This window comes from Tachypleus tridentatus, chromosome 9, assembly GCF_004210375.1.
Source record: "Tachypleus tridentatus isolate NWPU-2018 chromosome 9, ASM421037v1, whole genome shotgun sequence".
Lineage (NCBI taxonomy): Eukaryota > Metazoa > Arthropoda > Merostomata > Xiphosura > Limulidae > Tachypleus > Tachypleus tridentatus.
This window is the reverse complement of record NC_134833.1, coordinates 2,283,456-2,311,392: the sequence shown is the minus strand read 5'-3', so window position 1 is coordinate 2,311,392 and position 27,937 is coordinate 2,283,456. Positions and strand designations below refer to the sequence as shown.

Sequence of the window (27,937 nt, the reverse complement as noted above, 5' to 3'; positions counted from 1 at the left end):
CTATGAAAAAGATGACACATCAACATCATTTTCCTTCATATTCGTACCACCCCTTACTCTGTTAAATATGGAAAAAGATGACACATCAACATCATTTCCCTTTATATTCAGACCACCTCCTACTCTGTTAAATATGGATAAAGATGACACATCAACAACATTTCCCTTTATGTTTGAACCACCTTCTACTCTGTTAAATATGGAAAAAGATGACACATCAACAACATTTCCCTTTATATTCAGACCACCTCCTACTCTGTTAAATATGGATAAAGATGACACATCAACAACATTTCCCTTTATATTTGATCCACCTCCTACTCTGTTAAATATGGAAAAAGATGACACATAAACATTATCATTTCCCTTTATATTCAGACCACCTCCTACTCTGTTAAATATGGAAAAAAATGACACATCAACATTATCATTTCCCCTTTATATTCAAACCACCTCCTACTCTGTTAAATATGGAAAAAAATGACACATCAACATTATTATTTCTCTTTATATTCAGACCACAGTCTGACTCTGTTAAATATGGAAAAAAATGACACATCAAATTATCATTTCCCTTTATATTCGGACCACCTCTAACTCTGTTAAATATGGAAAAAAATGACACATCAACATTATCATTTCCCCTTTATATTCAGACCACTTCCTACTCTGTTAAATATGGAAAAAAATGACACATCAACATTATCATTTCTCTTTATATTCAGACCACCTCTAACTCTGTTAAATATGGAAAAAGTTGACACATCAAATTATCATTTCCCTTTATATTCGGACCACCTCTAACTCTGTTAAATATGGAAAAAGATGACACATCAAATTATCAGTTCCCTTTATATTCGGACCACCTCTAACTCTGTTAAATATGGATAAAGATGGCATATCATCATTATCATTTTCCTTTATGTTCGGACCACCTCTAACCCTGTTAAATACGGAAAAAGGTGACACATTAACATTATCATTTCCCTTTATATTCAGACCACCTCCTACTCTGTTAAATATGGAAAAAAATGACACATCAACATTATCATTTCCCCTTTATATTCAGACCACTTTCTACTCTGTTAAATATGGAAAAAAATGACACATCAACATTATTATTTCTCTTTATATTCAGACCACAGTCTGACTGTTAAATATGGAAAAAGATGACACATCAAATTATCATTTCCCTTTATATTCAGACCACTTCCTACTCTGTTAAATATGGAAAAAAATGACACATCAACATTATCATTTCTCTTTATGTTCGGACCACCTCTAACCCTGTTAAATATGGAAAAAGATGACACATTAACATTATCATTTTCCTTTATATTCAGACCACCTCTAACTCTGTTAAATATGGAAAAAGATGACACATCAACATTATCATTTCCCTTTATATTCAGACCACCTCTAACTCTCCTTTTTCAAAAGTGTGTGTGTGTGTTTTCTTGTAGCAAAGCCACATCGGGCTATCTGCTGAGCCCACCATTTTCAAGAGAAAACAATTTCAGAGATTTCAGCCTATTGAGACAACATCACTTCTCTATATCAAGGCCTTTCAACGAAATGTGATAACAGAAACAGTACTGGCTGAGCCAATAATGTGCCTGATTATAGAAACAGTACTGGCTGAGCCAATAATGTATTCATGACATCAATTAATCACATTTTGGTAGTAACACAGCGGCTCGTAGAATGGCTCTGAGTTTGTTTTTATTATTTTATCTGAGATATATTTAAAGTTTATCATTTCGTGATTTTGAACTTTTTTTTTTTGCTGTATTTAAAGAAGTTCACGGTTTCAATTATTTTAATCCAACCTAAACTTATAGATGGAAAAAAATCCTGAGAAGTAATAAGAACCAATCGGGTATTCACTGCTGATGAATAAAAATATAACTAATAAAATCAGAGAAAATAGTTTAAAATATTTAAATCCTACCTAAATGAATTTCAAGTATGACTATTGAGAATTCCCTCTTATTTAAAGGCAGGTGACTAAATACTGTTTATGTTTTCACCTGTTAATAAATGTTTCAAAGTTTTTTGTAACATTATGCTGTTTATGTTTCTGTCTTTATATATTAAAGAATGTTTCAAAACTTTCTGTAGCATTACGTTGTTTATGTTTTTGTCTTAATTAATCAAAGTTGAAATCCTTCTGTAACATTATGTTCTTGATATTTCTGTCTTTATTTGTTAATCAAAGTTGAAATCCTTCTGCCACATTATGTTCTTTATATATGTCTTTGTTTGTTAATCAAAGTTGAAACCCTTCTGTAACATTATGTTCTTTATATATCTGTCTTTATTTGTTAATAATTTTTAAAAGTTTTTGTAGCATTACGTTGTTTGAATGTGTGTGCTAATTTTCAAAGAAATTAAATTACGACCATAATGTAGGATTTTATTTTCTTTATACATACAGAAAGAGTTCGTTCTTTTTCTAGAGTTCAGTTGTTTATTTGTAAAGATAGTATCATTACCTTCTTTCTGTCTTTACTTGTAAATAGTCTACAGTAAAATATGATAAAGTTTAAACTCCTACGAAGAAAATTTAGTTTGATTACGTGGCCATGGCTAAGATAGAACATAATAAATTTACAAGTTTAGAAAAAAAAACACTAACGTTTTGTACGATTGGTCTCAGTATCTCTGGTATTAACGCTTAGTTTTGAATGGTCTGCTTTTTGTTTTTTAATAATGAACACAATCTGTTTTATATTATATATACACTTTGATCACTTCGAAATTAACACAGTTTTAATACTATATAATAATAAACAACTGATTTTTGTTTGAAATCATTGTATTTGAAAAACAAAGGATTTCGACTAAGTCTAGGAGTTCACCCAAAGTGGAGTACTCTAGTCATGGATTCATAGACCTCTAGATTTACGTCAAACCACATCTGGTCAAGAAATATTTACAGTAATCTTATCCGATTTCTGGTAAAATATATCTTATTCATGTTTCTACACGTCTAAAACTAATAGTTTTCCTTGTTGTATTAAAAGAAGAAGACGAGATATATTGAAAAAGGATGTATTATTAAACGGGATATCAGGGAAGAAGTAAGAAAGAAAGGGTGTATTATTATACAAAATCTTTGGGAAGAAGTAAGAAAGAAAGGATGTATTATTATACAAAATCTTTGGGAAGAAGTAAGAAAGAAAGGATGTATTATTATACAAAATCTTTGGGAAGAAGTAAGAAAGAAAGGATGTATTATTATACAAAATCCCTGGGAAGAAGTAAGAAAGAAAGGATGTATTATTATACATTTTCTATTTGCTCACAAAACAAGAGTTTATAGGAAAAAATAAGTTTTTAAGGGACATACGGAGAAGACAGCAGTATTAGTAAAGTGCCCACAGCTGACGCTATAAGGAACAGCACGAGCCACAGCCTATCGCACACTAGTGACACCTGGTGCCACTCACTCTTGTTGTTTTCTCTTCTTTTCTTTTCGCACATCCGCATATCGTTCCTTTTGACGCTTTCATGGATTTTACTTAATATCTTTAGATGCTGCTTATTATGTTCGTCTTCGAAAAAATCGATGTTTCCAGACATTTCTTTCGTTTCCTTGCGCTGTCGAAGTCGAGGCGAGAACTTGTACTGTTCTATACGTCCAAACCAAAGTTTGTTGTCTTCGTTTACTGACAGATGCTCAACGTTGGATTTCTCGTCATCACTTTGATTCTAACAGAAGTAAAAAAAATATGATGTCCGTTATACCTGATTTGTTAGGTAAAGTGTCAATACACACTGTACATCAATGAAACATAGAACCAGATATTCTGTTAACTTTCATAGAATGTGTAATATGAAAATTGTTCTCTGTTTATTAGAAAGGCGCGAAAGTGTAAATGAAGAGTTAAAGTCTATCCTGAACTTTCTCAGAATAAGTTTTGAAACCACAAGCGTTCGAGAGTAACACAAACTAACATATATTCAGAATCGCCTGAGGTTTATGTACGTACAGAGTATAAAAGGTGTTTATATATAAATGTATACAAACAGCTTGCCTCATGATTACATTCACTGTCAGAGGAACACTTGCAGCACGTGAACTTGGCAAGAGATCCCAACATTACATTACGAAGACACTGTGGAACTTCCTTATCAAAACGACCTTGGTGGTGGACATTCAATGAAAAGACAGTAAAAACGGTGGTGGAGGCAACCAGGCATATAGTGATAACGTAGTGAAAACCTGAAAGAAACGTGTAGTGTTAACATTTGGTAGAAAGTACAGAAACGTAGCGTCTAACTGTTCATTAATAGATTGTTTAGACAGTTACAGGAACGAAATGTTTAGTGTTAACACTACCGATACAGTTACAGGAACGAAATGTTTAATGTTAACACTAACGATACAGTTACAGGAACGAAATGTTTAATGTTAATACTAACGATAGAGTTACAGGAACGAAATGTTTAATGTTAACACTAACGATACAGTTTGTGTTTTTCATATACCAAAGCCACAAAGGGCTATCTGCTCAGCCCACCGAGGGGAATCGAACCCCTGATTTTAGCGTTGTAAATCCGGAGACATACCGCTGTACAAGCGGGGGGCAACGATACAGTTACAGGAACGAAATGTTTAATGTTAATACTAACGATAGAGTTACAGGAACGAAATGTTTATTGTTAACACTACCGATACAGTTACAGGAACGAAATGTTTAGTGTTAACACTGAAAATAAAGTTACACAAACAAAACGTTTAATATTTTTTGATACAGTTACAGAAGAAACAAGAAACGATATGGAACAATTACGGATAAAACTAGTTTACAAAAACCTAAAGATAAAAAAAAGTTTTATTTCTGAACGTTCTAATTAGAGAAGGTCTGTGAGTTAACACAGCTAAAGGAAAAGTGTGTTTTGTTTCTGAACTTTCTGATTACAGAAGGTCTATGAGTTATCTCAGCTAAAAGGAGAATATATTTCCGTACTTACTGATTAGAGGGGTTTTGTGAGACGGCGGTAAGATGTCTCTGACCAAAACAAAGAAGAGAATAAGTGTTAGAAATATGCACGTGCTAAAGGTAACCTTCTCTCCAGACTCACAAGGCATGCAGAAAGTGACCAGGGCCAGCGAGTTCATTAGGAGACAAGGCAGGATGAGGTTAAACACATAGTATAGCGGCCGTCGGCGCAGCTCCAGTCTGTAACTGATCTCGAGGTAAAACTCTTCACAACAGGAATACTGGAAAACAGTTGATGTTGCTGAAAAGTCACTCAACTCAAAATCTCCATTTTCTTGGTACTCGTTCAACTCTGATTGGCCCGCTTCTTTAATTAGTTCTATCTGCACGTAATAAAGCATTTCTTTTTAAAAAGCAGATGCACAATATTCTATAGAAATGGGCCAGACCCGTATTATCACTTTACCAATAAACAAACAAACATTTATCGACTTTCGTTATCAAGCTCAAAAACGTGGAGAATGTACAGTTAAGGCAAAGAAACCTCTTTTAAAAGGTTTTGTTTGGTCTTTAAGGATTTCAGAAAAACAAGAATAAAAATAGCAAAAGAATCTATTGATATAAACATCACCATGAGATTATCTTGTATTGATATAAACATCACCATGAGATTATCTTATGTTGATATTATCATCAAAGAATGATGTACTTTATGAGCAACCAAACATTTCTTAAAATAATAACGTTTTTAATGAAGACAGGAGTTCCAGTCGACTGTTGAATGAACTGTTATGGGAAGTTAGTTGACTGATAAACGAAGTTGTGGGAGAGATTTCTAGGCAAGGTAAACAAAAATTGAAAGTATAACTTTGGTTATTAAGGTTTGATGTTTAATAGCAGCTGGAGTAAAACAAATATAAAATATTGTTCTCACTTCATTGTAATATATATGATATTGTTCTCTTGCGAAACGATGTGTATTAACGTTTTTAATGTTTCATATCAAGTTCCAGTTCAAAGAGTAACTTGTGTGCAGTTTCCATATTTGTCATTACTTGGAAAGCAACAAAAAATAATATAATCTGTTAGGGGTTAGAGAGATTTCCTGCTTGTTCGAGTCGTGCCTTCAGCAACATTATGTTTCATCCTGCCATTTCCTAGTAGATCAACTATATGATCTGCAATGGAGAAGCATCTCGGGAGAAATTGTCACGTTATTCAATAGCTTGGGTCACTTGAAAAGAAGAACTTAACTTTGAATTACTGTTATTTTACCTTTCTTCAAACCACTGTTCTTTACTTATGTTAGCCCAACCTGGTTTAAATATATTGTTTATATATGCTAGCCTGTGCTCGATAATTTAATAACGTTAATCATTTAGCTAACTATGGTTCACATTTTGTTGTTTAGTACAATATCTCTTTCCCTACTTCAAGTATATTGTAGTAGTTAGCTAACTTGGTTTAGTTTCCTTAACCAATATTGGTTCAAATAATTTGTTACTGTTAAAAGGTCACATATCTTGGCGATAACTCGTGAATGTATCGTTATATCTAACATATCACAAACCAGTTGTTAAAACCCTGAGATAGCCCATGAATCAATTGCGGACTTGTATTAAAGTTTCGGTTATATAATAAAACTCCGTTAAGTTCTGAAAGGATTCCAAGTTATTTAGGTCTAAAGAGTAGACTAATTATATCTAACCGAAAATCTTTCTTGAACAGTGTCTTTGTCACTGTATTATTTGTCCATACACTTTATGAAACCAGCAATAGAAGAACCCTAATAGAAGAACGTCGTAGCTTCTGGAAGCAAACTTCAGAGAACATGTTTGAACATCGAATGGAAAATACTCCATGTCCATAGGACAAGAACTCCGTAACACAGCTCTAGCACGCCACGTGACATCACCCGTATGTCGTACAATGACGTTAGTTTATCACCATCAGCATGCTGATAAAAACCTGCACTAGAATCGGTGAATAAATCGGTGAATATAAATACAAACCGGTATATCATAGAGGCAAAGAATAAGGGGAAAACGTAGTAAACTTTTAGCTAAGTGTATTGATTTAACAAAAAAGTATACACCCACAAAGGACTATTAACATAAATTGTCAAATACATACATACATTACAAGAAGAAGTAAACCAACACAGAAGAATACAAACATAAACTGTTAGACACATTACAAGAAGAAGTAAACTAACACAGATGAATACAAACATAAACTGTTAGATACATTACAAGAAGAAGTAAACCAACACAGAGGAATACAAACATAAACTGTTAGATACATCTATACATTACAAGAAGAAGTAAACCAACACAGAGGAATACAAACATAAACTGTTAGATACATCTATACATTACAAGAAGAAGTATACCAACACAGATGAATAGAAACATAAACTGTTAGATACATCTATACATTACAAGAAGAAGTAAACCAACACAGATGAATACAAACATAAACTGTTAGATACATTACAAAAAAGAAGTAAACCAACACAGATGAATACAAACATAAACTGTTAGATACATTACAAGAAGAAGAAAACCAACACAGATGAATAGAAACATAAACTGTTAGATACATCTATACATTACAAGAAGAAGTAAACCAACAAAGATGAATACAAACATAAACTGTTAGATACATTACAAGAAGACATAAACTAACACAGATGAATACAAACATAAACTGTTAGATACATTACAAGAAGAAGTAAACCAACACAGAGGAATACAAACATAAACTGTTAGATACATTACAAGAAGAAGTAAACCAACACAGAGGAATACAAACATAAACTGTTAGATACATTACAAAAAGAAGTAAACCAACACAGAGAAATACAAACATAATCTGTTAGATACATTACAAGAAGAAGAAAACCAACACAGATGAATAGAAACATAAACTGTTAGTTAGATACATCTATACATTACAAGATCTACTGACATCAAAGAAGTAAACCAAACACAAACTGTTAGGTTATATACAAACATAAACTGAAATCAACCTAGAGAACTACAAACATAAACTGTTAGATACATCTAACACATTACAAAGAACATTACAAGAAGAAGGAAATCAACCTAGAGAACTACAAACATAAACTGTTAGAGTTATATATACATTAGATAAGGAGCAAACTAACACAGAGATCTACTGACACCAACCGTTAGGTACCTGTAAACATTACAAGAAGAAGGAAATCAACCTAGAGAACTACAAACATAAACTGTTAGATAGATGTATACATTAATAGTGCAAGATAATATTTTTTCTTACTTGTTATATAGTGAGATATCTGGTCTCCAAACTTGACTTGCTGGAATCCGAATAACTGGAATACCATTAAAATCAGAAACGTTCCATCTCAGGTGGTAATCTGTCCATTTCTAGAACCAGAAAATATGTCATATATTGTCATTGTGAGTAATCTCTTCATTTGTACAACAACCATATATGTAATAATATGATATAGGTGGTAATTGTTGTCCATATCTATCTATTTTTGGGAAAGCATTTGTGTCTTGTTATATGTAGTTATATTTTTAGGTATCTCATAAGTTACTTGATTCATTTTGTGTTTTGTTTATGAATAGAAAAAATAAAATAAACAAAGATTGCTTATGTCTTCACAGAATACGAAATATTGTTATCTTATTCTTAGACACTCTCAGACTTGAAAAGAGAGTACATAAAATATTTTTATCTACGTGTATTACACTCTATATAAAATATTCTTAGCTCTCCTAAGAGTGTATATAAAATATTGTTACATACTTTTCAGTCACTGTATATAAAAAATTGTTCCTGTTTGTTAGATTGTGTTTCAAATATTGATAGCTACTTGTTACAGTGTATGTAAAATATTGTTACATATTTGTTAGACTAGTTTCGGCTTCTTATAGTGTATATAAAATATTGTTATCTACTAGTTAGAGTGTTTGTAAAATAATGTTATCAATTTGTTAGAGTGTATATAAAGTATTGTTATCTAGTTGTTAGACACTGCATGTAAAATAGTTATTAACTTCTTAGACACTGTGTAAACACTTAGTTTTGTAATCAACTTGATAGAAAGAGTATATAGAATATTGTTATCAACCTGTCACATGATATACAAAACAATGTTTTCTACTTAATACATTGTATATAAAAAATTGCACTCCACTTGTTAGACACTGTGTATAAAATATTGTTATCTAGCTGTTAGACAGTGTGTATAGCATATTAACTACTTTTTACACACTGTATATAAAATATTGTTATCTATTTGTTAGACAGTGTGTACAAAACATTATCTTCTTTTCAGACACTGTATTTAAAATACTGTTGTATACTTCTTGGACTGTGTATAAAATATTTTTACAAATTGTTAGACATTGTATACAAAATACTGTTATATACGTGTTAGACAATGTATATGAAATATTGTTATGTTCTTGTGAGACACTGAATATGAAATATTCTTAATACTTGTCAGACAGTGTATATAAAAGATGGTTATATATTTCTTAGACTGTGTATAAAATATGGTTATCTACTTGTTAAAGTGTATGTAAAATATTGTTATCTACTTATTTGGGTGTATATAAAATATTGTTATGTACTTCATAGAGGGAATACAAAATATTGTTATCTATTTGTTAGACTGTGTTTAAATTATTCTTATCTATTTGTTAGACTGTATAAAGCATATTATTATCTACTTTATAGACACTGAATGTAAAATATTGTTTACTTGTTAGATACTATATAGAAATTATTGTTATCCACTTGTTAGACGTAGTATATATAATACTGTTATCTACTTATTAGTCACTGTACATAAAATACTGTTATCTTGTTGTTATATTGCATATGAAATATTTTTTATACTTGTTAGACATTGTGTATAAAATATTGTTATGAACTTGTTTGAGTGTATATAAAATATTGTTATGCACTTGTTAAAAGGGAAATAAAATTATATTATCTACTTATTAGACACTGTATTTACAATATTGTTATCTTCTTGTTACACACTGCATATAAAATATTATTTTCTTTTTATTTATGTATATATAAATTGTTACCTATTTTTAGACAGTATGCAAATTATTGTTATTTACTTCTTAGATTATGTATAAAATATTGTTATCAACATGTAACACACTGCATACAATATATTGTTATCTTGTTGTTACACATTTTATACAAAATATTTATTTCTAGTAGTTAGCTATGTAAAATATTCTTGTTAGACTACATACACAATTTTGTTATCTATTTGTTAGACACTTTATAAAAAATATTGTTATCTACTTATTAGATATTTTATATGAAATATTGTTATCTACTTGTGAGAGTGTATATAAAACATTGTTGTCCGCTTGTTACACATTGTATATAAAAAAAGTTTTCAATTTATTAGGCACTGTATAAACAATATTCTTATCTACTTCTTAGACAGAATATACAAAATATGGTTATGTTCTTGTTAGACAGAATATATAAAATATGGTTATGTTCTTGTTAGACAGATTATACAAAATATGGTTGTGTTCTTGTCAGACAGAATATATAAAATATGGTTATGTTCTTGTCAGACAGAATATATAAAATATGGTTATGTTCTTGTTAGACAGGATATAATATATTGTCACCTACTTATCTGACTGGAAATAAACTACTATTAACTAATTCTTAGATAGAGTATATAAAATATTGTTATGTAGTTGTTAGAAGGAAAAAATATTGTTATGTACTTGTAAGATACTGTTTACAAAATATTATTATCTATTTATCACAGTGTATATAATTATTATTACCTATTTGTTAGACTGTGTGGAAAATTTTGTTATCTCCTTGTTAGACTGTGTATAATATATTGTTATGTACTTTTCAGACTGTATATACAATACTGTTATGTGCTTGTTATAAGGGAAATAAAATTTTGTTATTTACTTGTTAGACACTATATATACAATATTGTTATCTACTTGTTAGACACTGTACGCAAGATATTGTTATCTACTTCTTAGAATGCATATAAAATAGTATGTACTTGTTAGAGTTTAAAGAAATATTGTTATGCACTTGTTAGACAATGTATATAAAATATTGTTAGGTGCCTTTTAGATGCTGTATATAAAATATTGTTATCTACTTCTCAGATAGTTTATATGAAAAAGTTTTATCTACTTGTCAGACTGCATGTAAAATATTGTTATCTACTTGTCAGACTGCATGTAAAATATTGTTATCTACTTGTAAGACTGCGAATAAAATATTGTTATCTACTTAGAATGTGTATAAAATATTATTACTACTTGTTAGACATTGTATACAAAATACTGTTATGTAAATGTTAGACACTGTGTATAAAATATTGTTTTATATTGGGTAGATACTGTATATGAAATATTGTTATCTACGTTATAGACTGAATATAAAATACTGTTATGTCCTTGTAAGACACTGAATATAAAATATTCTTACTACTAGACACTGTATATAAAATATTGTTATATATTTCTTAGACTGTATATAAAATATGGTTAATTACTTCTTGGAGTGTATGTAAAATATTGTTATCTATTTGCTAGATTGTGTATAAATTATTCTTATCTATTTGTTAGATTGTATATAACATATTGTTATCTACTTCTTTGGGTGTATATAAAATATTGTTATCTACCTTTTAGACTCCATATATAGCATATTGTTATCTACCTTTGAGACTCTGTATGTAAAATATTGTTGTTTACTTGTTAGGTACTGTATAGAAAATATTGTTATCTACTTGTTAGACGTAGTATATGTAATAATGTTATCTACTTGTTAGACGCTGTACATAAAATACTGTTATGTGGCTGTTATAATGCATGTGAAATATTTTTATCTACTTGTTAAACACTGGGTATAAAATATTGTTATGTACTTGTTAAGCAATACATAAAATATTGTATGCTATTTCTCTGACTACATATAATATATTGTTAACTACTTGTTACTCAGAGTATTTAAAATATTGTTATCTATTTATCATAGTGTACATAAATTATTGTTACCTATTTGTTAGGCAGTGTATAAATTATTGTTATCTACTTGTTAGACAATGCATAAAGTATTGTTATCTTCTTGTTAAACATTGGATATAAAATACTGTTATCAACTTGAAACACACTGTATATTATATATTGTTATCATCTTGTTACACACTGCATACAAAATATTGTTTTCTAGTAGTTAGACAGCATATGTAAAATATGCTTGTTAGACTACATACAAAATCTTGTTATCTATTTGTTAGGGTGTATACAAGGTATTGTTATCTACTTTTTAGAGTGTATATAATTTTTTTTCTCTACTTGTCAGAGGGTATATATAATATTGGTATGTAGTTGTTAGCATGCATACAAAATGTTTTCATCTTCTTGTGAGAGTGTTTATAAAATATTGTTAGTTACTCTTTAGAGTGTATGTAAAATATTGTTGTCTATTTGTTAGTGTATATACAATATTGTTGTCTTCTTGTTAGAGTGTATATACAATATTGTTGTCTGTTTGATATCGTGTTTATAAAATATTGTTAGTTACTCTTTAGAGTGTATGTAAAATAATGCTGTCTATTTGTTAGAGCGAATATAAAATATTTTTATAAACTTGTTAGAGTGTATGGAAATTATTGTTATGCTCTTCTCAGACACAGTACATAAAATATTGTTATCTACCTCTTAGAGTGTATATAAAATAGTTATCTACCTCTTAGAGAGTATATAAAATATTGTTATCTACAAGTTAGTTTGTTTTTGATTTTGAATTTCGCTCAAAGCTACTCCAGGGTTATCTGTGCTAGCCATCCCTAATTTAGCAGTGAAAAACTAGAGGGAAGGCAGGTAGTCATCACCACCCACCACCAACTTTTTGGCTACTGTTTTACCAACGAATAGTGGGATTCACCATTACAATATAACGCCCCCACGGATGAATGGATCGAGCGACGGCGATTCGAACCCTCGATTCTCAGATTATGAATCCAACACCTTAACGCACCTGGCCATGTCGTCCCTAATTGTTGGAATGCATATACAATATTGTTATTTACTTGTTACAATGTATATAAAATATTGTTATCTACTTGTTAAAACTTATATAAAATATTGTTTTCTACGTGTTAGAATGTATATAAAATATTGTTTTCTACTTGTTAAATATTGTGTATAAAATATTGTTAAGAACTTGTTCGAGTGTATATAATAAATTGTTATCTATTGTTAGACAGCGTTTATAAAATATTGTTATCCACCTGTTAGAGTGTATATAATAACTTGTTACCTACTTGTTAGACCGTGTATAAAATATTGTTATCTATTTCATAGACTGTGCATACAATATTGTTATCTACTTGTTAGACAACGTTTATAAAACATTGTTATCTACCTGTTAGAGTGTATATAATAAATGGTTACCTACTTGTTAGAACGTGTAAAATAAATTGTTATCTATTGGTAGGCTGTGTATAAAATAGTGTTACCTACTTGTTAAAGTTTATATAAAATATTGTTAAGAACTTGTTCGAGTGTATATAATAAATTGTTATCTATTGGTAGACTGTGTATAAAATATTGTTATCTATTGGTAGAGAACGTTTATAAAATATTGTTATCTATTGGTAGACAACGTTTATAAAATATTGTTATCTACCTGTTAGAGTGTATATAATAAATTGTTACCTACTTGTTAGACCGTGTATAAAATATTGTTACCTACTTTTGAAACTGTATATAAAATATTGTTACCTACTTTTGAAACTGTATATAAAATATTGTTACCTACTTAAAATTAGAATATTTAGATATCCTACGGTTTACACTAAATATGTTAGATTACTTAGAAAGTTTGTTGTCATCAATTGAAGCATCTTTGTTTGGTCCTCTTTAGAAATATTTAAATTGATCATATTATTATATTTGGAAGAGAGAAAGAATTAGAAGTAAATTGTTAGTAGTTGTGTTGTATTGTTGATGAAGTAGCTTTTGTATGACGTAAGGTACTTTGAAAAGATTTTGTCATCTTTAGGTACAAAATTAAGTAGAAACATCGTGCTTTTATAATAAAGTTTTCGCAATTGTTTAGAAGATCCGTCTTTACTGTCTTTTCTCGAAACTTTTATTTCCAGAAATGTGGTTTCTTTATTATGAAATTTCCTTTGAATGATTAAAATTTTAATTTGTTTTAGGTTTAAAAGGCTGAAGAAAGAAAATGTTTTTTTCATAAATATTAAAAAAGACATCAATACTACTCAAGTTAAGCTTACTTTAATAATTTTTTATCCTCATCATTAGACAAGTGTTAATTTTAAGAAATAAAGTTAAAGCTTACCTGTGTTATCCAGCAGCTTGTGGTAAGTATGTGTCTTCTCTCATCCTAGGAAACAATATTTAACAAATAGTAACTCTGAACCTAACACAGTGAGTGAACGGTGGGGAATAATTTAAGGAAGAAAGGGGATTACTATTTCAATGTGATAATATGAATATAGATTATATAGAAATACATACAATTCAATTTTATAATAGATTTTTGAAGAAACTGGAGATACTCCTATACGTGTGTTAATATTGTTATTAAATTTCTCATACCAAAGTACACCTACCTAAAATCACTAAAATGCAACGTGTTCCATAATACACCTACCTAAAATCACCACAATAACTTGTTCTATAATACACCTACCTAAAACCACCGTAATGTAACGTGTTCTATAATACTCCAATCTAAAATCATTGTAATGTAATGTTTTTTAAATACTCGTACATGAAATCAGTATAATGAGACTTGTACTGAAATGCTCCTATATAAAATCAACATAATGGAAAAAAATATTCTACCCTAATATTGTTATGTGTAAAAATACATACTTACATGTTTGAAATTCTAATAGCGATTATGTGAGTTCTTCAGATAAAATAATTCACTAAATATTTTAACGCTATACAGAAATTAATCAATTGTATCATGGGAAATGTAAAATTTAACACGTGTGTTTTCAGACATTCCTTTTCACAGGTGACCTGTTTGGACGGGCAGTTAGAGAAGTTCGCTGTGATAAACGGAACTCGATTGTTGCCAGATGTTAAGATTCCAGTAAATAACTTACCACATCAATCACTTGATGAAGAGAGAGGTCAAAGGTTATACGGAGAGGAAGTGAAGCATATGGGAAGGACGGACGGCCAAGTCATAATTTGACATAAGATATCGAGTGAGACGATATTCTTGTTCATCAGCGAGAACTTGGTTAACTGAAGAATATTGTAAACAAGTTACAGTGAAACCAAATGATCTCATTAGTGAAGAACGTAAACTGTCATAATGAAACTGAATTATCTTACTGGTAAGTAACGAAAACTGTTATACTGAAACCAAATGATCTCATTAGTGAAGAACGTAAACTGTTATAGTGAAACTGAATTATCTTACTGGTGAGTAACGTAAACTGTTATACTGAAACGAAACGATCTTATTTGTGAAGAACGTAAACTGTTATAGTGAAACAAATTATCTTACTGGTGAGAAACGTAAACTGTAATATAGAAACCAAATTATCTTACTTGTGAGGAACGTAAACCGTTTTAATGAAACCAAATTTTCTTAGTGGAAAGAAACAAAAACTAAAATTATTTTATTTGTGAAGGACGCAAACTGTTATAGTGAAACCGAATTATCTTACTGGTGAAGAATGAAACTGTTAAAATGAAACCAGATTATCTTGATAGTGAATAACTAAAACTATTATTGTGAAACCAGATTATCGTACTGGTGAATAACGAAAACTGTTGTGTTGAAACCAAATTATTTGTGAGAAACAAAAAATGTTACAGTGAAACTAAATTATCTTACTGGTGAGCTGCCCTAAGTGTTATAGTGTATCCAAATTATATTACTTCTGAAGAAAAGAAACTGTTATATTGAAACCTAATTATTTTACTGGTAAAAACGTAAACTGCTATAGCGATATCAAATTATCTGACTAGTGAGAAATGTAAAATGTGTTAATGAAACTAAATTATCTTACTGGTGAGAAATAAAAAGTGTCATAGTGAAACCAAATTATGTCACTGGTGTAGAACCGAAATTTATACAACGAAATAAAATTTTCTTAGTGTTGAAATACGAAAACTGCATTCGAAGAACTAAAGGATATAATCAGAGAATAATATATGATATCATTCAAAGAAAATAGTCACTTGAAGAGTTGCAAGTGAAACAACGATTATGATTAATAACATGGCCATAGGGATAAAGAGAGAAATTGTTAAAATAATATAATCAGAAATCAAATTTAAAATAGTCACTTGAAGAGTAGCAAGTGAAACGAAGATTATGATTATTAACATGGCCATAGGGATGAAAAGAGAAATTGTTAAAATAATATAATCAGAAATCAAATTTAAAATAGTCACTTGAAGAGTAGCAAGTGAAACAACGATTATGATTATTAACATGGCCATAGGGAGGAAGAGAGAAATTGTTACAATAATTTAATCAGAAAACAAATTTCAGAACGTTGTTTATGAAAACTCACTCTTACCATTTGCCCAAAGTAAGGCGAAGGTGATAGAAAGGAGACAAGAATATGATACATCTACTGCTATCAACACCATCCTTTGGTATCTAATAAAAAAACGTTAAAAATAATAACACTTTACATTAGTTACATTCAAATTTCATCTACATTACCACACTGTATTCTGGTTTATAAACAACAATCTAAACAGTGTTTAAAACTACTCTATATTTTCCAGACTTTATACTTATTCATAAACTATTATATAAAAAGTGGTGTTTAAAACGCTTCTGTATTTACTAGAATGTGTACTGGTTTATAAACTACAATCTAAACAGTGTTTAAAACACTTTTGTATTTACCAGGCTGTATGCTGAATGTTAAAACTACAATTTTGACAGTGGATAAAACTTTTCTATATTTTCGAGACTGTATGCCTGATCAAAATTGTAATCTAAACTGCGTTTAAAAGGTCTCTATATTTACCAGACAGGATACTGGTTCACAAACTACAATGTTTTAAACAGTGTTTAAAACATTTTTATTTTCACCAGACTGTAAAATCGTTCATAAACTACAATCTAAACAGGGTTTAAACTCTCTATATTTACCCCAATGTATTCTGGTTCATAAACTATAATCAAAAAATTTTCAGAAATCTTGTATATTTATTGAACTTTATACCGGTTCATAAACTACATCCTAACTTGTGTTTAGAACGTTTCTATATTTACTAAACTGTGAACTGGTTCATCAACTGCAATCTGAACAGTCTTTTGAGCTCTTCTGTACCAACCAGACTGTATCCGGTTGCACAAACTACAATCTAAACAATGTTTAAACGCTTCTATATTTACAAGATTGTATATTAGTTCATAAACTATTATCTAAAGAGTGTTTTAAACTCTTCTATATTTACGAGATTGTACACATGTTCATGAACTTCAATCTAAAGAGTGTTTAAAACTCTTGTATATTTGCCAGACTGTATACAGGTTAATCAACTGCAATGTAAAGTGTGTTTAAAAAACTCTATAATTACTAAACAGTATACTGGTTCAAAAACTACAATCTGTACAGTTTTTAAAACTCTTTTATATTTAACAAACTGTAAACTGGTTCGTAAAATACAAACTGAAAAATGTTTAAAACTCATCTGTATTTACCAGTCTGTATACAGGTTCGTAAACTACAATCTAAACAGTGTATAAGACTCTTCTATATTTACAGAAAGTATTTTGGACCATAATCCACAATCTAAAGAATGTTTAACCTCTTCTTCATTTATTAGGCTGTATATTGGTATACCAGATTGTGTAGAGGTTCATAAACTACATTCATACCAGTGTTTTAAAAGTTTCTACATTCAGTAGACTGTATTATGGTTCATACACTAGAATTCAAACAGTGTTTAAAACACTTCTGTATTTGCCAGACTGTCTCCATGTTCATAAATTACAATCTAAAGAGTGTTTAACTCTTCTATATTTACAAGCCTGTATACTGTTAATAAAGTACAATTTAAACAGTGTTTAAAACATTTCATTATTTACCAGACTGTGCACTGGTTCATAAACTACAACGTGAAGTGTTTAAAATTGTTCTGTATTTTTCACCATTTATACTGAAACATAAACTTCAATCTAAACGATGTTTAAAACTATTCTGTATTTACCAGACTATGTACTGGTTCATAAACTAATATTTAACGAGTGTTTAAATCTCTTTTATGTTTAACAGACTATATTTGGGTTCATAAACTACAATCTAAACAGTGTTTAAAACTCTTCTGTGTTTACAAGATTGTATACTGGTTCATAAACTACAATATAAAAAGTGTTTAAATCTTTTTCGTATTTAACAGACTGTTTAAGAAATAACGATCTTAATTTAGTGTGTAAATTTATTGACTGTATACTGGTTCATGTACTATAATCGAAACAGTGTTTAAATCCCTTCAATATTTATCAAACTCTATAGTGGTTCATAAACTAAAATCTAATCAGTGTTTAAAACACTTCTTTATTTGCCCTTCTGTGTACTGATTTCTAAACTACATTCTAAGCAGTGTTAAAATGATTCTATATTTACCGAACTGTATACTGTTTATCAATTATTAACTAAACAGTGTTTAAAACTCTTCTGTATTTACCAGATGATATACTCGCTCATGAACTACAATTTAAAGAGTGTTTAAATCTCTTCATTGTTTAACAGACTGTATACTGGTTAATAAACGACGATCTAGACAGTGCTAAAAACTTTTCAATATTAACAGTCTATATACTGGTTCATGGTTTATTATCTAAATAGTGTTCAAAATTCTTCTATATTTAACGGACTGTGTACTGGTTCATAAACTATTTTATAAATAGTGTTTAAACTATTCTATATTTGCCAGAAATCTAAAGTAAAATTTAAACAGAGTTGAAAACTCTATATTTGGTACACTGTATACTCGTTCATAAACTAAACTACAATCTAACAGTGTTTAAAATGCTTTTATATATACTAGACTATATACTGGTTCATAAAGTACAATCTAAACAGTGGTTAAAACTTTTCTATATTACTACATGTATACTGGTTCATAAATTACCATCTAAAAAGTGTTTAAAACTCTTCTATATTTACAAGCCTGTATACTGGTTCATAAACTATTATCCAAATTGTGTTTAAAATTTTCTATGTTTACGGTCTATATACTGGCTCAGTATTTAAAACAATATAATCATTGTTTAAATTCGTAATATATTTACCTGAAAGAATAATGGATCATAAATTAAAATATCAAGAGCGTTTAAAAAATTCTGTATTTACTGTACGGTATACTGGCTGATAAAGCACAATTTGTACAGTGTTTGAAACTCTTCTATGTTTACGAAACTATATATTGGTTCATAAACTTCAAACTGTACAGTATTTAAAACTCTAATATATTTACCAGACTGTATACTGGTTCATAAACAACAATTTAAAGAGTGTTTATATCTCTTCTGTATTTTCCACACTGAATACTGGTTGATAAACTAATATCTAAAGAGTGATTAAAAACATTTCCATTTTTTCACAAAGTAAACTACTAAATAAAGAGTGTTTAAATTTTTTCTCAAATACCGGAATGTATAATGACTCATAAACAATAATCTAAACATAGTTTAATGCGTTTGTATATTTACAGACAGTGTAGTGGTTCCTAAACTACAATTTAAACAGTGTTTAAACTCGTCTTTATTTACTGGTTCATAAAATACAATCTACACACTCCTTGAAAACTCTTCTATATCTAAACTACGATGTAAACAGTGTTTAAAACTTTTCTATACATAAAAGTCTGTATACTTTTTCATAGTCTATAATCTAAAGAGTGTTTAAGTTAGTAATATATTTAGCAGAATGCATGGTCGTTTATAAAGTACAATCAAACAGTGTTTGAAACTCTTCGTTATTTAACAGACTGTATCCAGGTTCATAAACCACAATGTAAACATAGTTAAAACTCTTCTATATTTAAGAGACTGTATAACTGCTCAAAACTACAATCTAAACAGTGTTTAAAATGCTTTTTTATTTACTAGACAGTATACTGGATCATAAAGAACAATTTAAACACTGTTCAAAACTCCTATATTTATGAGAGTGTATACTGATTCATAAAGTATAATCTAAAGTGTTTAAAAAATTGTATATTAATTTATAAATTGCAATGTAAATGGTATTTGAATCGCTTCTATATCTATCAAACTGTATCTGGATTCATAAACTACAATCTAGACAGTATTTAAAACGCTTCTATATTTACTAGACAATATACTGGTTTATAAACTAGAATCTAAAATATGTTAAACACTTTTCTATATTTATCAGACTGTATACTGGTTAATAAACTACAATACGAAAAAGGTTTACAACTCTTCTGTATTTACCAGAATGTAAACTAGTTCATAAAATATTATCTAAACAGTGTTGAATTCGCTTCTATACCTACTACACTATATACTCGATCATAAACAACAATATGAACAATGTTTAAAACATGTTCATAAGATACAATCTACACAGTGTTTAGAGCACTACTGTATTTAACAGACTGTATACTGGTTCATAAACTACAAACTGAAGTGTTTTTAAATCTCTTCTATATTTAACAGACTGGTAAATAAACAACGATCTAAACAGGGTTTAAAAGTTTTGTCTATTTACAGTCAGTATTCTTGTTCATAGACTATAATCTAAAAGTCTGTTTAACTTCCTAATATATTTACCAGAATACACACTGGTTCATAAACTACAATATAAACAGTCTTTAAAACTCTCCTATATCTACCAGACTGTATCCGGTTTCATAAACAAGAATCTAAACAGTGTTTAGAATGAAACACCTTGTAAGAATGAAAACTATTCTATATTTATCAGAGTGTATAATGGTTCATAAAGAACAAACTAAAGTATTTTTAAATCTTTTATATTTAACAGACTGTGTACAGGTTAAAAAACGATCTAAACAGGGTTTAAAACTTTTTCTGTTTACAGTCTATATGCTGGTTCATAGTCTATAATCTAAAGAGTGTTTAAATTCGTAGTATATTTATCAGAATCCGTACTGGTTCATACAGTACAATCAAACATTGTTTAAAGTCTCCTATATTTTCCAGACTGTATACAGGTTCATAAACTATTATCTAAACAGTGATTTAATTCTGTATTTACCAGACTGTATACTGGTTTATGAACTACAACCTAAACAGTGTTTATAACTCTTCAATATCTATAACACTGTATCAGGGTTCACAAACTACAATATACGCAGCGTTTAAATCTCTTCTATATTTATCATAATGTATAGTGGTTCATAAACTACAATCTAAACAGTGTTTAAATCTCTTCCAGATTTACCAGATTGTATAGTTGTTCATAAACTACAGTAGAAACAAGGTTTAAAATTCTTCTGAATTTTGCAGACTGTAAACTTATTCGAAAACTACAATCTAAACACTGTTTAAAACTCTTCTTCATTTACTAGACTGTATCCGGGTTCATAAACTACTATTTAAACAGTGTTTGAAACTCTTTTGTATTTACCACACTGTATACTGAAATAGAAACTACAATATAAAGAATGTTTAAAACTCTTCCATACTTACCAGAGAATATACGTGTTTATAAACTACAAACTAAAGTGATTTTTAATCTCTTCGATATTTAATAGATTGTATACTGGTAAATAAACAAAGACCAAAACAGTGTTTAAATCTTTTCTATGTTTACAGTGTGTACACTGACTCATAGACTATAATCATAAGAGTGTTGAAGTTCATAATATACTCTTCAAAACAAGAAACGCAAAAGGGATATTTTTCTTATTTTAAAGATAAATATATGTAATAACGTTACAAGCTCAGAGTATGTGATGTTACACGTGTTAAGGCACTGATTGTCAGACCAAAATGACAATAAAAGTCGTGCACTTTGAAAACGGAAGAAAACATCGGAATTTTCGCCAAAACGCATTTGTGTCCAATAAATTTGTTTGAGAGATCTGCATGTTCTGCAAGTGCAACATGCGCAAAATCCCTATAAAAGTGACGGGGTCTCGGTTTCCATAGCTCAGTGTTAAGCCACCGACACGCAATACAGTTACGCCAAGACTGACTGAAGCACAACGCCATTGGTAGCTTGGAAGCAGGCGAATCTCGATCAGATGTTGCCAGAGCTGTGAATGTCCACCCAAGCAACATCACAAGGCTATAGAATCGTCATCAACAACATGGATCAACTCGTGACCGTCCACGATCTGGCAGACCTCGTGTGACCACGCCCGCACAAGATCGCAGCATCCGGTTACGTCACCTTCGGGATAGGACCACCACTGCAACGTCTACTGCCTCAACCATACCAGGGCTACGTAGGAATTCTGACCAGACCGTACGCAACCGTCTACGAGATTCTTAGGTCCCATGTGCAACCCATCATAGTGAACGTCAACGACGTTTTTCAACATGACAACGCCCGTCCTCACACAGCTCGACTCACCACTGTCTTCTTGAGACACCACAACATCAACGTTCTTCCCTGGCTTACCAGATTTAAACCCCATCGAGCATCTTTGGGACGAGTTGGACCGACGTCTGCGACGGCGACAACCTCAACTGCAGACTCTACCTCAGCTTGCAGCATTTTGCAGGCTGAGTGGACAGCCATTCCACAGGATGTTATTCGTCATCTCATCGCTTCCATGGGCAGGAGATGCCAAGCAGTTATTGATACTCACGTGGGCATACGTTGAATGACGTTAAACTTCACCTAGTGAGCGTGGACTTCGCCTTTGCAGACTTTGGATGTTCAGCAGTGAATGTGCAAAGTTTCACACATGTCATACAGAAATACCCGGAATAAAGTTGTTAACAGTTTGTCTCATATTTTGCCTTTTGCGTTTCTTTTTTTGAAGAGTATATATTTACAAGAATGAATACTGGTTCATAAAGTACAATCAAACAGTGTTTAAATCTTTTCTATGTTTACAGTGTGTACACTGGCTCATAGACTATAATCTTAAGAGTGTTTAAATTTATAATATATTTACAAGAATGAACACTGGTTCATAAAGTACAACCAAACAGTGTTTAAAAGGCTTCTTTATTTACAAGACTATATACTGGTTCATAAAGTACAACCAAACAGTGTTTAAAAGACTTCTTTATTTACAAAACTATATACTGGTTCATAAACTAGAATCTAAGCAGTGTTTAAAGGTCTTCTATATTTACTAGACTGTAAACTGGTTCATAAACTAGAATCTAAGCAGTGTTTAAAGGTCTTCTATATTTACTAGACTGTAAACTGGTTCATAAACTACAATATAAACAGTCTTTTAAACTCTTCTATATCTACCAGACTGTATCCAGGTTCCTAGACAATAATGTAAACAGTGTTTAAAATTCTGCTGCATATACAAGTCTGTATACTGGTTGATAAACTTCACTATAAACAGAGTTTAAAACACTTTTGTATTTACCATAGTGTATACTGGTTTATAAACTTCACTATACACAGAGTTTAAAACACTTTTGTATTTACCATAGTGTATACTGGTTTATAAACTTCACTACACACAGAGTTTAAAACACTTTTGTATTTACCATAGTGTATACTGGTTTATAAACTTCACTATACACAGAGTTTAAAACACTTTTGTATGTACCATAGTGTATACTGGTTTATAAACTTCACTATAAAAAGTGTTTAAACTTTTCTATATTTACTAGACTGTATACTGGTTCATAAACTAGAATCTAATGAGTGTTGAAAACGCTTTTATATTTACTAGATGTATACTGGTTCATAAACTACGAGGTAAACAGTGTAAAAATTTCTCTACATTTAGAAACTAATATACTGGTTCATAAACTACAATCTAAACAGTGTTTAAAACACTTTTGTACTTTTCAGACTGTTTTCTAGTTTATAAACTACGATCTAAACAATTTTAAAAGCTCTTCTACATTTACCCAACTATATACTGGTTCATAAACTGCAATCTAAAGAGTGTTTAAATCTCTTCTATGTTTAACAGTCTATATACTTATTAATAAAGAACGATCTAAACAGTGTTTAACACTTTTCACTATTTACAGTCTAAATACTGGTTAATGGTCTGTTATATAAGCAGTGTATAAAGTCGAAATATATTTACCATAATGCATACTGGTCCAAAAAGTACACAACTCTTGTGTATTTACCATACTGTATACTAATTCGTAAACTATAAACTAAATAGTGTTTAAAACTCTTCTATATTTACCATACTGTATACTAATTCGTAAACTATAAACTAAATAGTGTTTAAAACTCTTCTATATTTACCATACTGTATACTAATTCGTAAACTATAAACTAAATAGTGTTTAAAACTCTTCTATATTTACCATACTGTATATAATTCGTAAACTATAAACATGCAAAACGGCTCTGTACTTTACTAGAAGAGCGAACAACGTTTCGACCTTCTTCGGTCATCGTCAGATAAACTAAATAGTGTTTAAAACTCTTCTATATTTACAAGACTATTTGCTAATTCATAAAGATCAGTTTAAATAGTGTTTATAACTCTTTTATGTTTACTAAACTGCATTGTGATTCATAACGTAAGTCTGTACAGTGTTTAAAACCCTTATATATTTACCAGATTATATACTTGTTCATAAAGTACAAATAAAAGAGCGTTTAAATCTCTTCTATATTTACGAGACTGCGCACTGTTTCATTTACTACGATCTAAACAGTTTATAAAATTCTTCTATATTTACCACACCGCATATTGGTTCAAAAACTACAATCTAAGTAGAGCTTAAAACTCATCTATATTTATACGACTGTTACTATTTCAAAAATTACCATCTAATTAACGTTTAAAACTCATTTATATTGAAGAGACTATTACTGCTTCATAAACTACAATCTAAACAGTGTTTGAAATATTCTACAGTTACCAGACCACATACTTGTTCAAAAAGTATAATCTAAGTGGTGTTTAAAACTCATCTGTATTTACAAGACTGTGGTATTTTAAAAACTACCATCTAATAACTGTTTAAAACTCATCTGTATTTAAGAGACGATAAGTGTTTCATAAACTACAATATAAAAACTGTTTAAAATTCTTCTGTATTTACCATACTTAATACTGGATCGCAAACTACAATCTAAACAGTGTGTAAAACTATTCTATATTTAACAGACTGTATACTGGTTAATAAACTACAATTTAAACAGTGTATAAAACTATTCTATATTTAACAGACTGTATACTGGTTAATGAACTACAATCTAAACAGTGCTTCAACCTTTTCTGTATTTACATGTTACACAATTGTGTAATTAGTAGTTATATAATATAATGTACAATTGTATAATTAGTAGTTTTTACTGTGTTACACAATTTTATCATTAGTAGTTAATTGTCTTACACAATTGTATAATGGGTAGTTATAAATTATGTTACACCACTGTATAATTAGTGGTTCTAAACTATGTTACAAAATTCTATAATTAGTAGTTATAAACTATTTTACCCAATTGTATATTTCGTAGATATCAAGTATGCTGCAAAATTCAATACTTGTTGGTTATAAACTATATTATAGAATTGTATAATTAGTAGGTATAGCCCGTTTACGCAAGAGTATAATTAGTAATTATAAATTATGTTACACGACTGTATAATTAGTAGTTAGAAATTATGTTACACAATTGTGTAATTAGTAATTATAAACTATTTTACACAATCGTGTAATTAATAGTTATAATCTATGTTGCACTATTGCATAATTAGTAATTATAAACTGTGTTGAAGACTTCTATAATTAGTAGTTATAAACATGTCACACGACAGTATGATCAGTAGTTATAACAGAATTGTCTAATTATTAGTTTCAAACTATGCTACACATTTGAAGAATTACTAGTTATAAACCATATTATACGATTGTAAAATTACTGGTTATAAGCTATGTTACACAATTGTATATTTAGTACGTATAAACTGTGTTACAGAGTTGTATAATCAGTAGTTAAATACCAGGTTACACAATTATATAATTAGTAGTTATAAATTATATTACACAACTATTTAATTAGTAGTAATAAACAATGTTACACAAGTTTATAATTAGTAGTTGTAAAATATGTTACACAATTGTAGAATTAGTAGTTACAAATTATGTAACACAATTGTAAAATTAGTAGTTACAAATTATGTTACACAATTGTAAAATTAGTAGTTATAAATCATCTTACACAACTGTATAAATTGTAGTTATCAATCATGTTACACAATTCTATAATTAGCAGTTTGTATAATTAGTAGTTATAAATCATCTTACACGATTGTATAAGTTGTAGTTATAAATCATGTAACACAATTCTATAATTAGCAGTTACAAACGATATATAATTCTATCAATGTATAATTATGTACAATTGTATAATTAGTAGTTATAAGCTATGCTATATCATAGTATAATTAGTACTTATATACTATGTTACACATTTGTATAATTAGTAGTAATAAGCCATGTTACACAATTGTATAGTTAGTAGTTATTAATTATGTTGCATATTTGCATAATTATTACTTATAAAGTATTTCTCGCAGTAGTATAATTAGTTGTTATAAACCATTTTATACAATTGTGTAATTATTAGCTATAAACTTTGTAACACAATTGTACAATAAATAGTTAAAAACTATGTTACACAACTGTATTGTCAATACTTAATTTTGTTCTACAATTGAATAATTAGTAGATATAAGCTAGGTTACACAATAGTATAATTAGTGGTTATAAACTATGATACCCAATTGTATCATTAATAATTAATTATGTTACACAATTGTATCATTAGTAGTTAATTATGTTATACAGTTGTGTAATTAGTAGTTATAAACTAAGTTACACAATTGCATAATTAGTAATTATAAACCATTTTACACAGTTGATTAATTAGTTGGTATAAACTATGTTACACTATTGATTAATATATGATTATAAATAATAAATATAAATTATAACTTATATATATATTAATATATAATATAACTAGTAGTTATATCCCATGTTAAACAAATGTATAATTAGTAATAATAAACTATATCACACAATTGTATAATTATTTTTTACAAACTATGTTACAGAATTGTATATTTAGTATGTTACACACTTATATAATTAGTAGTTATAAAGTACGTTATCCATTTGCATAATTAGTAGTTATAAGCTATGTCACGTCATTGCATAATTAGTACTTATAAACTATGTTTTACAATTGTATAGTTAGAAGTTATAAAAAATATGTTACACCTTGATATAATTAGTTCTTATAAACCATGATTCGCAATTGAATAATTAACACTTATAAACCATGTTACTTATTCCGTAGTGTATATTTTTATGTGAAACATCTATTTATTATCTAATTTTATAGCTGTATACACAGATTTTCAAGGATTTACAATTCATACACTTCTTTCGTAAGTTATGTTTTACCATTATTTTTTCTAATTTACGTTTTCTGGCCATATAGTTAAGATTACTTAATATTCGTAATATCTGTTATTGGAAACAATTAATCAGAGACCAACATCACCAAGATAGAACGTACCGCAGTGAAGTACTCCTGAAATCCCAGAACCTTGTTTATATGGACGATGCAGGTTATGGAAGTTAGTCTCTCTCTGTACACTAGAATACTGAAGGAATTACAGAGAACATTACAAACAGTCTTTCAGAGGAGCTCGACGTCCTTCAAATCTGTTCGTGACTGACGCGTGCAGAATCGCAACTCAATAGTTTCCCATAATTCCCTGTACCTAAGCTGCTCTCTCTCTCTTCTCCTTGTGTGTGATGAGAGTAGT

General features: G+C 29.5%; 1 protein-coding gene and 1 pseudogene across 2 annotated transcripts; both read right to left on the bottom strand.

The window, feature by feature from the left end:
• LOC143226963 (neuronal acetylcholine receptor subunit alpha-7-like) lies at positions 1-5,326 on the bottom strand (the record flags this gene model as incomplete). The annotated part of the gene is made up of 5 exons (XM_076458516.1): positions 1-391; positions 806-1,012; positions 3,353-3,714; positions 4,041-4,228; positions 4,981-5,326. Coding segments are annotated over 5 exons (1,494 nt in total), but the record flags the coding sequence as incomplete, so codon positions are not given.
• LOC143227013 (neuronal acetylcholine receptor subunit alpha-7-like) lies at positions 5,215-27,911 on the bottom strand (annotated as a pseudogene). The gene is made up of 6 exons (XR_013014825.1): positions 27,685-27,911; positions 16,549-16,631; positions 15,115-15,259; positions 14,337-14,381; positions 8,253-8,362; positions 5,215-5,332 (listed from the first exon to the last, which is right to left on the bottom strand). The product of XR_013014825.1 is annotated as a neuronal acetylcholine receptor subunit alpha-7-like (transcript).
• Between the last annotated feature and the right edge of the window lie 26 nt (positions 27,912-27,937).